The sequence below is a fragment of the Medicago truncatula genome, chromosome 1 (genome assembly GCF_003473485.1).
Source record: "Medicago truncatula cultivar Jemalong A17 chromosome 1, MtrunA17r5.0-ANR, whole genome shotgun sequence".
NCBI classification, from domain to species: Eukaryota; Viridiplantae; Streptophyta; class Magnoliopsida; order Fabales; family Fabaceae; genus Medicago; species Medicago truncatula.
The window spans coordinates 53270791-53285333 of NC_053042.1; the positions used below are offsets into that span (position 1 = coordinate 53270791).

Sequence of the window (14543 nt, forward strand, 5' to 3'; positions counted from 1 at the left end):
TTCGTCAAAAACACTTTTGGTATTATTATCATTCCAAAATTGTCTAGGCAATTAGTACCAAATAGAATGAATGGAGAAAGAGTCCCAACTTAGTAAGACTCAAATTTCACATGACACAGGATATTCTCAATCAACTTAGCAAGACTCTCGAGATTCTATATGAGAAGAAAGCTGAAAATATGTAATGATAGGAGAAATGTCACATGACACGGGACATTCACAATCAAGAATTACATTGAAAATTGAGGGAATTTACAATTTAGCGTTCATTTCAAGTAAAGTATTACGTTGAAAATTGTAGGACTAAAAATGATATATACTCCATCCAAAATTATTTGAGTAAAAATTCGCTAAATCATGCATTTTTATTTTTTTTTGAAAGATTAAATCATGTCTGTTGAATGATAATGAATCATGCACCAAAAGAATAAGAATGAAAATGAATCCTATTAAAAAGAGAATGATAATTAAACACATAATTTTATTAAAAAAATTATTTCTATTATCTAAATTAACCTTCAACAACTTAGATACAATCGGTAGTAGCAATACTGTTGGGAGTAGAAATAAAAATGGACAGAAATCCAACAAAAGATAACCAACCAAGTATTCACAAATACTACAATTTAACCCATATCATTAGTATATGTTTCCTACATAGATTAGAAAAGCTTGCTTAAGGAGGAGATAACTGGGAAGAACTTCTAGCAGCAGTTTGTTCAGAAGCATTGGCAAGACCTTGCAACATCCTCAAAATCTCACTTGTGTCTTCCAAGTAATATTTGGCTTTGCTTGGTTTCTGACCAACAGTGCAAGGAAACACGTCTGCAATAGGCGATAGAGATGCCCTTGCACTTGTTATTACCCCAAACATGTCCTCATCTGATCTGTCATCACCAATGCATAGAACAAAATCTGGAATCACTCCCTTTTGTTGCATTGTTATCAGAATACGCTCTGCCACAATACCCTTACTCACACCCTGCAACAAAAATGTCAAGTGGTTCAATCATAAGAATGTGAAAAAAGTTCATGATCATAGAAATAAGGAGGCCCTTCAAAAGAATTCATGACCAAAGATTAGAATTAACTTCAGTGATCCATGGTATTATTAAACATTATCATTCCAATTACTTCAAGCCAGTGTTGTCAACCATAGATCATGGAAAATAGCAGTTTGTTCAAACTTTGCTATGCTACAAAGCTAGCTATAGTGTTACTACAGTCGCTGTTTGACAACATTTTTACTAAACAGCGTGTCACAGAACAATAATAATCTGTTCAAATTGCACTATTGTAGCGCAGCTATTTGACAAACATCGCTTCAAGCAAAATATTACGAAACAAACAGTTATCAGCCATGCTAGCGTAACATGGTTCTAGGCCAGATTCAAGTATCCTTTCTATTTTAACTAAAGATCTATAATTCCCAACAATAAGTAGTATGCAAACAAACTACTTCAACTAAATATATCTGATCTCAAAATAGATTTGAAAGTGCAAAGAAAACTTTTTAATTACCAACCTGAGGTTTAACTTCCACAATGTATGGGCCACTTTTAACTGAAACAGGCTCATTAGCAAGAACACTTTCCAGATGATCAAGAAGCTCCTTAGCTTGACATGAACCGAAATCTCGGTCAGCAAACTCGTAATTCCAAACAAGAGCACTCTCTTTGGACTCTATGTTAGAACCATCAGTAGTTTCTGTATATAACTGCATAACTGGCTCAGCAATCTGTTTCCAGTCAAAATCAGGCACAGAAACACAAGCTTCCCATTCTTCAGTATGACTTGTCCTGGAAAAAAAAAAGGATAAATTTCTTCAGTTTAACTGCCTAAGCAAGCTCCATCAAAGAAAACAATTTATTTTTTCCACAACATTTTTTCATGCATAAAATGAAAAGAGTGAGTTCATTTGGTAGAAGGAGTATGACACAAGGAAAAATAACATACTTCACAAAATAGCCGTGTTCTGCAGCAAGTCCAAGCTTTTCACATGAAGAAAACCATTCAGTGAGAGTGTTTCTCTCCTTTCCACTCACAATGAAAACACAATTCCTGGTATCACTGCACAAGCTGTTCAAGATTGAAACAGCTTCAGCACTAGGTGTTGTACTAATTGATCCAGGCTGCACCATAGTACTATCATAATCCAAAAGAATCGCTCGGTGCTTGGTCCTCTTATAAGCTGAAACAATGTGTTCCACAGATAGCTTTCTAAAGTTTGGATCCAAAGCTATTACTCGAAATCCTAAACCAAAACCAATTCCCCAGCATCTTCTCCTCAGATGATCTCTACAAGCCCTTTCCAGATCCTGCAAGAAGCTACGCGCCCAATATGCAACATCGTGCGTACTAACGTACCTATAATGCTTCTCATGACGCATTTGTTTTTCAGACTCTGGGACCATTAAGGCGGAATCCATAGCTTCAGCAACAGCATCAATATTCCATGGATTCACCCGAATCGCGCCGCTTAATGATGGGGAGCAGCCAATGAATTCAGACACCACCAGCATGCTCTTCTTTTGGACGGTTGAGTTTATTCCTAAAATCTCATCTATCTTCTCGTTTCCCTGTCTACAAATGATATACTCATAAGGTATAAGATTCATCCCATCTCTCACTGCTGTAACAAGACAACATTCCGCAATTGCATAGTAAGCGATTCTCTCGTAACTCTGGAGTGTTGTATCGATCAAGACTACAGGTGTGTATCCAGGCCTTCCAAATGTGTCGTTTATCCTTTTCACGGTTGCATAAGTTTCACACTGCACTTCTTGCACATCCTTTCCGCGTCCTCTAGCAGGGTTTGCGATTTGAACCAGAACAACTTTTCCCCTCATTTCAGCATGTTGTAAAAGCAATTGTTCCATTGCCAAAAGTTTTAAGCTGATTCCTTTGAAGATATCCATGTCATCCACCCCAAGCATCACAGTTTGACCTTTGAACCTGTTTCTTAACTCAGCAACCTTGCTTTCTGTCTCAGAAAGATTCATGACTGACTCAAGCTGACCTATATGAATACCAACAGGAAGAATCTTAATGCTAACAGTTCTTCCATAGTACTCAAGACCTATGTAGCCTCGCTTGGACTGATAAGCAATTCCCAACATTCTACTGCAACAGGAGAGGAAATGCCTAGCATAGTCGAAAGTATGAAACCCTATAAGGTCAGAATTCAAAAGAGCTCTAAGAAGTTCGTCTCTAACAGGAAGGGTTCGGTATATCTCGGACGAAGGAAAAGGACTATGAAGGAAGAATCCAAGCCTTGCCCTATTAAATCTCTTTCTCAAAAATGTTGGAAGAACCATCAAGTGGTAGTCATGAACCCAAACAAAATCCTCATCAGGGTTAATAACTTCCATCACTTTATCAGCAAATATTTTGTTGACAGAAACATAAGCCTGCCAAAGAGATCGATCAAATCGACCACCAAGATCAGGCGACAGAGGAAGCATGTAGTGAAACAAAGGCCATAGATGTTGTTTACAGAAACCATGATAGAATTTAGTGAAAAGTTCAGGTGGAAGGAAAGTTGGTACACATTTGAAATTGTCAAGCAAGTACTGAGCAACATCATCTTGCTCAATTGGATCAATTTCTTCTTTAAGACAACCAATATAGATTGTTTCAACATCATCACCAAGACCATCTTTCAGCTGTAAAAGAAGTGAATCCTCATCCCAAGTGAATTCCCACTTACCATTCTCCTCTTTCCTTTGTGCCTTCAATGGAAGCTGGTTACCAACAATGATCATCCTCTCTTGAGAAATGGAGGAAGGAGCATCAGAACCAACACTGTTGTTGGTTTCATCATCTAATTCAGATAGCACTCCAGCAACAGTTGCAACTCTAGGAAGCCTTTTCTTTTCGCGACCGAAAGACGGCGAGCCACATGAAGTAAGATCTAACAAGTTGGAATATGACCTTGAAGCCATTTTGCTCACTCACTCACTCACTGTCCTACAACAGCAAAAATACAATTTCAGAAATCTAAACAAATTAAACATCATCATCACTCATGCACCCAAAACTAGACATGTTACATTACAAGAAAGATTTTTTATTTTTTTTGTTATAAACATTACAAAAAATATCCATAAAAAAAAGTTGCATGGAAAATCAAATTAGACCCATATGAGAAATTTTACTTAGAAAAATACAGCATTCAACTGAAAAAGAAAAAGAAAAAGAAAAAAAACAGATTTAACAATTTGACAGAATCTAACATAGATCATTTGAATCTAATAATAGAATTAACAATAATAACACCAACTACCAGAAATAAATAAATAAACAAATCACCAAGTAATTAACACTGAATTGGGGCAACGTTTAAGGGAGAGTTGAAAATGAATGAATAATAAACAAAAAGAGGAAGAAGCGTTATAGAAGACCAATGATGAAGAAAGTGAGATTCCTAAGCTAACCTTGAATGAATGAATGTTAGTTGAAAGAAGAGACAGACACCAAAGATTCTTCTTCTCCGTCAATATCAATTAATAATAGCACACAACACAACACACATAAACACTCACAATAGTGACAAATGAGAAAAATAGTAACTTTTTCTTTTCTTTTACTACTTTTTGTCTATAAAACCAGAAAGGGTATTCTTGCATTCATCATAATGATATTTTTACATTACAACCAACCAATTAACGACAAATAACATGTCTTTATACAAACAAAGAAAAAGGAACAACTTCATTCTCTCACTCTCACTCTCACTCTCACTCTCACTCATATGTGATGACATTACGTTACATTACATTAATTACTAGTAAAACTAACTTCTTTAATTAACCATGGTTTGTGTTAACCCACATGGGTTGATTTGATGACGTTGGTTTCTAACCTTAGAATATATTTTTTCATTTTATATTTGATTTTTTCGATGTTAACTTTGCTAGATTAGTATATACAAAGTTTTACTAAGACTTTGAATAAGACCCATGTAAGTAGACGGTAGAATTAGACATCTTAAATTAATCGATCTTTTTACCAATAACGAGTTTTAATAAAACAAAACCATGGTTTGTGATTTTCCTTAATCAGGGATTAATTAAGTTCCCTTCTCTTCAAGTATTGCATGTTGCCGCACTCCACTACCACTAAAGAGATTCTTTTTCAATGTAGTTGCTACTACAGCGCGTGTAACACACCGTGAGAATATTTTCCCTCGTGATAGTCGTATTATGATAGTGCGTGTATTTGATGCGTGTTTGTTTGGTTTTTAATGGAAAAATAGTACTACTAACTCAAGAAATTAATTTAAAGTACTAAAATGAGCTTTTTAAATTCTGTTTTAGACAAGATTAAGGACTGATAAGATATGATATTCTTAAGTTAAAACAACGGCCTGAGAGTTCGCTGTTGGGTTACGCGCAGTGTTGCTCAATCACATTGCAACAAGTGTCCGGTGGATTGTGGAGTTTGTTTGTTTCCATTTAATGAACTAAGTAGTATACGTCATTATTCATTTATAACTATTTACATCCTCCGGTCACTATTATAAGCAAAAGTTTACATTTTAAATTCATTCATTTAATGATGCGCATGGTCTTTATTATAAACCACATACATCATTAAATGAATGAACCTAGAATGTAGTTTTTTGCTTATATTAATGACTGAAGAGTGTATTAGAGTACTCCCTCCGGTCTCAAATGTAAGCAACTTTTTCATTTTTTAGGTTCATTTAATAAATTATGTATATGGTTCATATTATAGACCATATACATCATTTATTGAATGAACCTAAAAAGTGAAAAGTTACTTATATTTGAGATCGGAAGGAGTACAAATTATTTAACTGTTGCTCACTTTTTTTAATCAAGGGTTACGCTAACGAATACCCCTACGTGTGCTTGTTAGAAAGACAAAATAAAAACAAGGAAAAATTACCCTCACCTCCCCTAGACAAGATTATTTTCACTCACCGATGCTAAAAGTGTGGAAGGAAAAATTAGGTTAAAATTAGAGCTGACATTTTGCATAAATTAAATCTATGGTTAATATAGTAAAGTCACACGAAAAAATAGATTAAATCTAGGGTTAATATTGCGTCATGGGTTAACATTTAGAAATAAGAGATGACATTTTGCATAAATTAAATCTAGGGTTAATATAGTAAAGTCACACGAAAAAATTAGGTTAAATCTAGGGTTAATATTGCATCACGGGTTAATATTTAGAAATAAGAGATGTCATTTTGCATAAATTAAATCTAGGGTTAATATAATTTGTTTAGTAAAATTAAAGAGAAAAACTAGGAACGATTTGTTTATTTTGATTTCTCTAACAATTAACGTTAACATTTTGATTAAATTAAATAGGGTTAATACAGTAAAATTGTAAAAAGTTAGGTTAAATTTAGGGCAAAATTTTATGTTATTTTTTATATAGTGTTTTAGGCTCTGTGTTGCAAAATTTTGGTTTACACAATTTTGATTTTTACATTTATAAAGGATAATAATTTTCCGTAATTTATAAGATTTCTCCTTCGAAACTAAATTTTTAAAAAATACGTTATTCAACCCGTGCAGCACCGGGTTTATAACTAGTTTAATTAATAAAAAAAACTCCAAGTATCTACTTTTGACCAATCCCATAAACGAATAACGCAAAGAGAAGGGATTTGCCATTACAAGGCAACGGTGATGCACACGAGGAGGAGATTGTAAAATGGGGAAAATATCCTAACTGCAATGCTTTTTTTAGTTTTTTTTTTCTTTTTTTCTTTCAAAAATCATTTCAGGTTGCCTTCTCTCTAGTGTTTACGTAATTAAAATGTCAAAGAGTGTAATGAGAACTTTCTTATTGTAGTTGTATCGGTAGCATCAATGATTTGTGTGGCACTTACATAATAAAACTATCATTATTCTAAAAAAAATGTCAAGTTGCTTATTGACGTTGAGGGATTATGTGTTGTGTCTGTCCACAGTCCACGGCTTAGCTTGGATGCTTTGTTTACTCATACTTGTAATCATTATTGATGCGACATAACTCCTTGCTGCCCCCTATCTCTATCATGCGTCATATTTAGCCTTCTCTTGGTCATGTTAGTGTTACAACATTCATTGCAAGATATTAATGTAAAAAGTTCCACAATTTGGGACGGATAAACCTTAAGCATATTAGACAGTTACCCCCGCTAAGTTTTATTTTAGTTTTTACGTTCTTTTACTAAAAATAAAGTCAACGGAATCTCAAACACAAATAAAAGTGTAATTGAGTGAGTTAGAAAAACTTAATAGGTAGATTCTCATATGAGTTGATTGTTTTACAAATGTCTAGCAATTGAATTCGAGTTTTATGAGTAAAATTGGCTTAAAATTGTTGATATATGGAGACATAAGACGTACGGGCAAGGAGTGATAATCCCTTGTGGTACTTGTTAAAAAAAGGTCAAATATATTATCGGGTCCTTTAAGTTCATGTTTGTTTCAGATAAATCCTTTAATTTTTTAAGGTTTTAGATATGTCTTTTAAGTTTCGAGTTTGTTTCGGATAGGTCCTTTAAGTTTCTAAGGTTTCAGATAGATCCTTTAAGTTCCAAGTTTGTTTCGGATAAGTCATTTCTGTCAACCTCCGTTAAGCCAAAATTGATCTGGTTGGGAAAAAAATTGATGTCAAGTGTCAGAGAGAACCACCTCACCCACTTAATGGACATATCAGCTTTGACTTAATGGACATAACAGCTTTGACTTACAGAACGGACCTATCCGAAAAAAACTCAAAACATAAAGACCTATCTGAAACCTTAGAAACTTAAAAGGACATATCTGAAACAAACTTGAAACTTAAAGGGTACAATTCAGTTCATGAATATTGTTGTAATCTGAATCAAATTACTATACATATAATTTGAGAATGTTTTGGTTAGTGAAAAGTATCAATTTAACGTTAATTTTCCGTTCAAATTCTCATGGCACTTGTTAACCATTTTGCAAGAAACATATAAAAAAAAAGCTGTGTTTTCATGTGAATATTAGTAGCTAGACCCAATGTACAATTTATACACTTATACCCTTAATTCAACACCGTTTTGTAATAAATCTGGACATGGGAGAAGAAGCCCAGCTAAAGAAGCTAAGAAAATGCAGATCAAGCTTTTAACCGGGCGAGGCAATCATTAGTTTGACGAGTGTAAGTCAAAAGTTTATGTTTTAAAAAGTGGAAAATCACGTTATAATTGAAATAAGAGGAGTATATAATCGATCAAGAAAAAGCGATAGAAGTTTAATTAAAATTAAGGTGTACGAAGGGCGAAATGTGAAAGTATTATTGAAATAAGAGGAGTATATAGTCCAACTTAGTGACAGGAAGCTATCAGCTGCATTTTCCTATTTTAAATACAGTGACTCTTTCCTCTTAAAAAAAATATAGCGACTCTTTTGAATACCCATCCTACAACAAAACAATTTGACATGCCAAAGGCCAAGATGATGGGTTTTTGACCAAATTGTCGTGAGCAAAGAGATAACTTCCTTTTCTTCAATTTATTTTATCATATAATTACTTCAGTTTCATCTAATTGACACAAAGAATATTTTATCAAAAACTCCAAAGCAAACCAACAAAATTGCAGTCTACCTCCTACTACACTCGCCAAAACCACAGCGCAAAACAATTATTAGGAGAAATATATAACTAACATTACCTTAAAATTTGATTGTAGTATTAAGAAAGTTTAATTTTACAAATAGATTAATTTTTATGGGACGGATGATGTAATTATTTATTTATTTACTCGGAGTAGTTGTTGAAACTCGAAAGAGATAGTTCATTTTTGTCATCTTCGAAATTGTGTCTCTTGGTGTACATGTATATATAGCATTCAAAGGTGGAAGATGTTACAAGCAAGCACTCGATATTTGAAAATGAACTTGTTTGTCCACCTACTATGTCTAACCGTTAACTAATAAAGAGTGCATGATGTGGGGAATCCCTAACCCCACCAATTATTTGTTCTAACATCATTCTTTTGCACCCACTCAAACTGAAAGTGATGATAATTATTATTACCACATAACTCTTAAAAATAGTTGTGATCTATGAGCTACTAATTAACCTTCTTGCTGGAAGTAGGGGTCATATTCATAGGAGATTAGTGAAAGTGAGATCAAATTAGTGAGTACTGATGAGAAAGTGAACTCAGTGGTATAAAAGCGAAAGTATATACGTTACAATTTCTATAAAAGTATTATTTTTCTTTTAGTTGTACGTGTTATAAGTTAATAGAAATTTGATCTCAATATTGGGAGAAGAGTAGTGATATATTGATAACTATTTGTGACAACTTTGTTGACAACTTTTATTTTCTCTCTTCTCATTGGTCTATAACAATATAGAGAGAGAGAAAAGAAAGAAGAGAATAAAAATATAATGTGAGTATGAGATAAAAAGTTGTAATAAAGTGGTTGTACAAATATCATTTCTCTTGAAAGAATGTAAGTGAATGTTTAATATATATACGACAAAATCACAATGATTCACCGTTATATAATATCTATACTCGTATACCCACCGCAAGTTCAAAACTCAAAGTCAATTTGATAAACCCACTCGGCCATTCATAGAGAAAAAGAAAAAAAAGGAACGCTCAACTCAAGCGTTTCTTACTTTAATTTGATTTGGAGGAAAATACCCCAAAGAAAAAGTAGGATGTATTGGACAGCAAAAGCTAGTGGTCACAATACATGATTAGCATAGGTCGAATGTACATCTGGATCTTCTCACATAGACAACAAGTACAACACTCTTTCATAATTCCATTTCGTTGGTTGGTTACACTACACAAGTGCGCAGCCCCTATTCTTGGAAGATTCTTAAAACTATTTAGGGTTAACCGTGTTTTAACCCTGTAATATAGGTCATTTCTTTTTTATCCTTTGTAATTTTTTTTAGATTTTATTTTTGTAATTTGAAGATTTTCGGTTTATTCTCCTTCATGAATTTTGATAGTACAAAATCGATGATAAGGAAGATGGTAAATCGAAATTTACTCAAATTACATGGGAAAAAAATACCACAATTTTTGTAATTTAAGGCTATGCAGGTTCAAAACCAAAGAATCTTCGAATTATAAGAATGAAATCTTAAAACAAAAATTACAAAGAGGTAAACCGGAAATGACATATATTATAGGGGGTAAAACAATATTAACTCGACTATTTATTCACACCATTTCTTCAAGAGAAATGTTAAGGAGTACACAATGTATTAAAAATTGAAGTATTCGACATTTTTAAAAAAAAAAATCTTAATTTTATTAGAATTCTTAAAGTGTTCCAAGGTCATTCCTTGTCAATACCCTTTTGTTAAATAATCAAGTAAAGATTAAGTAATAGACTTAGGTGATGTCAAACTTTTTCAAATTGACTTATGTGAGGTACAATGCTTTTTATTTTTATATTTTAAAAATATATTCATTTTAATTTTTTAATAAAAAAATGAAAGACTCTTGAAATGAATTACGTGAAGAAAAGAAGATAAAAGGCTAATGAAAAATGATACACCAGAACTAATGAAAAGAAATAATCTTTTGATATTTTGATCGTTTTCGAAAAACGCATATAATTGATCACTTATAAGAGTTTAGGTATCTCTTTTGTTAGCAAATAAAATTAGTTTTCTTCTTCGTCTAGATTACCTTTAAACAATGGTGGGTGATTAACCCATCAACTAATAAAATTGAACCTTTGTTAATGGAATTAATGGTAGTTTGTAGGTGCCATTTGAAAATGTACTTATGTGATTAATGATTATTGGTTGGGTAAATTAACGCAAATTTTATGAAATGGAAACAGAAATTATTTTGACAAAGTAAACAAGATCTTAGTTTTTTTTTTTTTTTACGATAACAAACAAGATCTTTGTTGTTGCTTAAGAAACTCTAAGTCTTGTTTTGAGGTAAGATTCTAAAGTTGTCATCAACGTTTGATTTGAAATGCATACTTCTATGATAACTTTAATTAGTTTCCGCTATAAGTAAAAATTTATGATAACGTATGCGTTGTATTTAATTATTAAATAAAGTACAACATTATTGATTTACATGCTTAAGGTAGTAAACTGAATATGAAATTAAAGAGAGTACATCATAAATTTTATATTTCATGCGTGACAAAGAAGATCTAAAATCATCTGTACTTCTTTTCTTTCACAGGTCCCCTTGGAATCCTATTGAGAACTGTAGAATCCAATTTGTTGAACAATCTCTTCACGTCTTGGTTTCCTTTACTTGCTAGATAATCCACCTCATGTTCATACCTCTCATACATAATTGGAAGTGTCACCAGGCACAAAAATGCTGTAGCATAGCATCACATATTAATAATTAATAATATAATAAGACCCAAGTAATAAAAATGTATTTGTTTGGAATCTTACTTGTATATAGTAAATTGACAGTGCTAAAGAAATTTCCAATAGTAGACATGATCCATAGACCAGCTATTGTCTGAAATTCAATCACTTTTGATGTTAACAAACAAATTTATACAAAACAAAAGCTTACATAATTTTTTTTATTTTAGTATCTATAAATTTTTTGTATCAATTTTTAGTTCCTATACCTTTTTAAAACACAGGTACATTTAGTCCCTCTATTTTTATAAAAGATATGGAGTAAAAATAGTCAAAAAGTTTCTAGGGACAAAACTTGAAAGATTCGTATTTTTATATAGGCTAGAAACATATTTATTTTTGGGAAAAAAATGATTTCATCGGAGAGATGAGGATAATTGAAAATGATCTATTTCACAGTACCACAAAGAAGAATCTAAGGTCTTTCCCAGTTGAAATGTCATAAAATTTCCTCAAGAACAAGTTGAACTTTTTATGAATGAATCTAACGGTAGAATCTGGGATTTCAAAATCATAGATATCAGGAAGTTTCCTGCAATGCAACACATAAATAATGTTTACTCCAAATGTTACAAAAATAAGGCTTTTGAATAGGGACTGCACATATTGATAATTTTTATAAGGTTAAAAATACAATTACCAAGTGATTAATCCAGCTGCATTATACCAAATAAAGAGAATGAGCATAAGGGCTATGAGGATGTGGCACAGCAGAGTAACAAGATTATATTCAACCACTTCAAAGAGAAACCAAACCATTGAAAATCCAGCCACAATTGCTGCAGATGATTTCATGTCTTTCCATAGCAAGATATCAGCAACTGCAAAACCAGAACAATCATACCACTAAGGAATTTTTTGTAGTACATATTTTTTTTTTAAACTTGCTATCCGACTCAAAAACTGACTAAACCGAGGTACCAATCCGACTGTCCGCATGCAGGGTCCAAGCCAAAATAAAATTTTGTATGAACTAGTCGACATAAATTGACACTAAGAAAATTCAAACATGAGACATTAGGAGGAGGTCACTCCAAGGTGTTAAGTCCACATCATCGTATCAACCCATGTAGATTTCCATAGTCTTTATTTAAGAAGCTTCCTATTTCTATTTCTACCAATGAAATAAACATTTTAAAAGAAATTTTTGAAATATATTGATTGTAGTTAGTTTTCATCTTCTCTATAAGACTACCACGACTACTAAAAATGAAAATTAATAAGCAAGATTGAATACATGGTTCCTTTTTTATTAGAATATGAGGCTTTTTGCTCGTAAAATCTAATGAAAAATAATTTTTTGTCGATGGGCTTAAAGCGAGGATTTTGGTGGCCTTACCCTTAGACCGACCCTGCTTTCCAACCACCCATATATAAAAGTAAAATTTTAAAACACCCGCTTACATTTTTTTGTTAAAAATATATTTAGATTAAGGGAGGTACATATTGTATAAGGTTAAAGAGAACCACCAACCTATTAAATATTTACTATCAAATTTATGTATTATATATTAGATACATGCATGCAAATGTGATACGAAAGGTGTGAACTTTTGAGAGATCTTACTCTTTCCTCCACCAAGGACTGCGTGAAGTGGTCTACCAAACAAACCAGGTTGATTGGAACGGATTGGCATGACTATGGATTAATGATTGAAATTGTCTTCTTTTTTTTTTTACTAGAATTGAAATTGTCTTAATTTGTACCTAATTGTACCAAACCAAGTTAATGATGATTCCTAACACTGTTATGTTCCATGCGCATTGAGGCCAATAAATATGTGTGATGTACCAATGGAGATTGTGGTTCTAAGCTTTGTAACCAAGAAATTAATCAAATCAACAACATTTGTATAGAGAGGTAAGGTATGGCTTTAGCATGGCTTTCAAGTTTTAATTAATTCCTCGTGCCCACACATGACACATGATTAAGATACATTGGTAGGGTCTTGCGTTTACCCTTATACATGTCTGATAATGATACTTTGTTTTCTTGTATTTATTATGCGTTTCTCCTCTTTTTTGTTTTTTATTTTGACTAAAAAAATATGTGTTTGCTTGACTAAAGGTTTTCGTTTTTGTCGGAGTCTTGTATATACACCCAATAAAAATGGAAATTTGAGCGGTGATTTACATTGCATTTCAAAATCTAATACTATATTCTTTGGTGAACACTGTGATACTCATCATTCAATTATATTTAATAATATGTTATATTTTTGTATTAATTTATTAAAAATTGAATTAATTTTTTCATAAGTTTAACTATGGATACCGATAATCAACCAAATTTCACCATATTTTCTTTTTCACTTTAACTAACTTATAATTTCTTGAAGAAAAAGGTGATACAATAATTGGATTTTAGTTTTTTTTTTTAAGAATAATTGGACTTTAATTGGAAGATAAGAAAAATTAGCCAAATATTGTTCAAATCACTGATTGTACTTCCTATCAATTTTATTAATCGAGTTCATTAACACTTTGTCAATTAAACCACTAAGTTTTCAAATGTTAAAAGGTGAGTTAAAAAAATCAGATTTAAATTTAGCCTAAGGGTTGATGATGTATTTCCTCCAAGAAAGCTGCTCACTATTTACCCCCAAGAGGGTAAAAAGAAAATAAGTAGATTTAGTGAATTCAAATAAATGTATCAATTATTGTATGAATTCTATTAATAAAATGAGATTTTGTTATATCTATTAATCTTGTTCATTTCATTTTATTTATATTTGCTTTTATTTTCTTATATTGTATTTAATGAATAAATCCGAATAAATATTAATTTAGTTCATTTCTTTTTATTTATATTTGTATTTATTTAATGAATAAATTTGAATGAATATTTATTTTAAGTGCATAAATAATTTAGAATAACGTAAATAACTTAATTTGAATAAAGTAAAGGTCAAATGCATCTAAAGGTCCTTTAAGTTTTTCGTTTTTCCCAAAGTGGTCCTTTAAGTTTCAAAAGTCCCAAAGTGGTCCTTTTAGTTTTTGAATCGTTTCATAATCATATTTCCCTCTGAAACCTAGGCAACAATGGTCTATGAATAAACTCTTCTCCATTACCTTATTCACTTTGTTCAGTTGGTTGAACTTTGATCTACACTGTGCTATGAGGATTTGATCTAATCAACTCATGACCATAATCATAAAGCCTT

At 32.0% G+C, this 14543-nt stretch overlaps 2 protein-coding genes across 7 annotated transcripts; both read right to left on the reverse strand.

Moving 5' to 3' along the window:
* Positions 1–479: 479 nt before the first annotated feature.
* LOC25485480 (alpha,alpha-trehalose-phosphate synthase [UDP-forming] 5) lies at positions 480–4678 on the reverse strand. Of its 6 annotated transcripts, none has more exons than XM_039830018.1 (4): positions 4439–4678; positions 1957–3975; positions 1526–1799; positions 480–982 (listed from the first exon to the last, which is right to left on the reverse strand). In XM_039830018.1, exons 2-4 carry the CDS (start codon positions 3942–3944, stop codon positions 677–679), a joined length of 2568 nt encoding a protein of 855 aa, XP_039685952.1. In that variant the 5' UTR covers positions 3945–3975; positions 4439–4678; the 3' UTR covers positions 480–676. The 6 variants fall into 6 exon arrangements, with proteins under 6 accessions (XP_039685952.1, XP_024627405.1, XP_013470155.1 ...); XM_024771637.2 differs by having other exon boundaries at positions 1957–3964; positions 4437–4678; XM_013614701.3 differs by having other exon boundaries at positions 1957–3969; positions 4437–4678.
* Positions 4679–11008: 6330 nt separating this feature from the next.
* Positions 11009–13144, reverse strand: LOC25485481 (reticulon-like protein B14). The gene is made up of 5 exons (XM_013614702.3): positions 12947–13144; positions 12020–12200; positions 11782–11911; positions 11404–11473; positions 11009–11323 (listed from the first exon to the last, which is right to left on the reverse strand). The coding sequence occupies exons 1-5, from the start codon at positions 13014–13016 to the stop codon at positions 11154–11156; spliced, it is 621 nt and encodes a 206-aa protein (XP_013470156.1). The 5' UTR covers positions 13017–13144; the 3' UTR covers positions 11009–11153.
* Between the last annotated feature and the right edge of the window lie 1399 nt (positions 13145–14543).

Coding starts and splice junctions, on each gene's coding strand:
- LOC25485480 (XM_039830018.1), bottom strand. CDS start 3,944: ATGGCTTCAAGGTCATATTCCAACTTGTTAGATCTTACTTCATGTGGC. Junction 1,800..1,956: donor GAACACGGCTATTTTGTGAA/GTATGTTATTTT, acceptor TTTTTTTTCCAG/GACAAGTCATACTGAAGAAT. Junction 983..1,525: donor TTGTGGAAGTTAAACCTCAG/GTTGGTAATTAA, acceptor TTTTTGTTGCAG/GGTGTGAGTAAGGGTATTGT.
- LOC25485481 (XM_013614702.3), bottom strand. CDS start 13,016: ATGCCAATCCGTTCCAATCAACCTGGTTTGTTTGGTAGACCACTTCAC. Junction 11,912..12,019: donor GCAGCTGGATTAATCACTTG/GTAATTGTATTT, acceptor GTTGCATTGCAG/GAAACTTCCTGATATCTATG. Junction 11,324..11,403: donor TGTCAATTTACTATATACAA/GTAAGATTCCAA, acceptor GCTATGCTACAG/CATTTTTGTGCCTGGTGACA.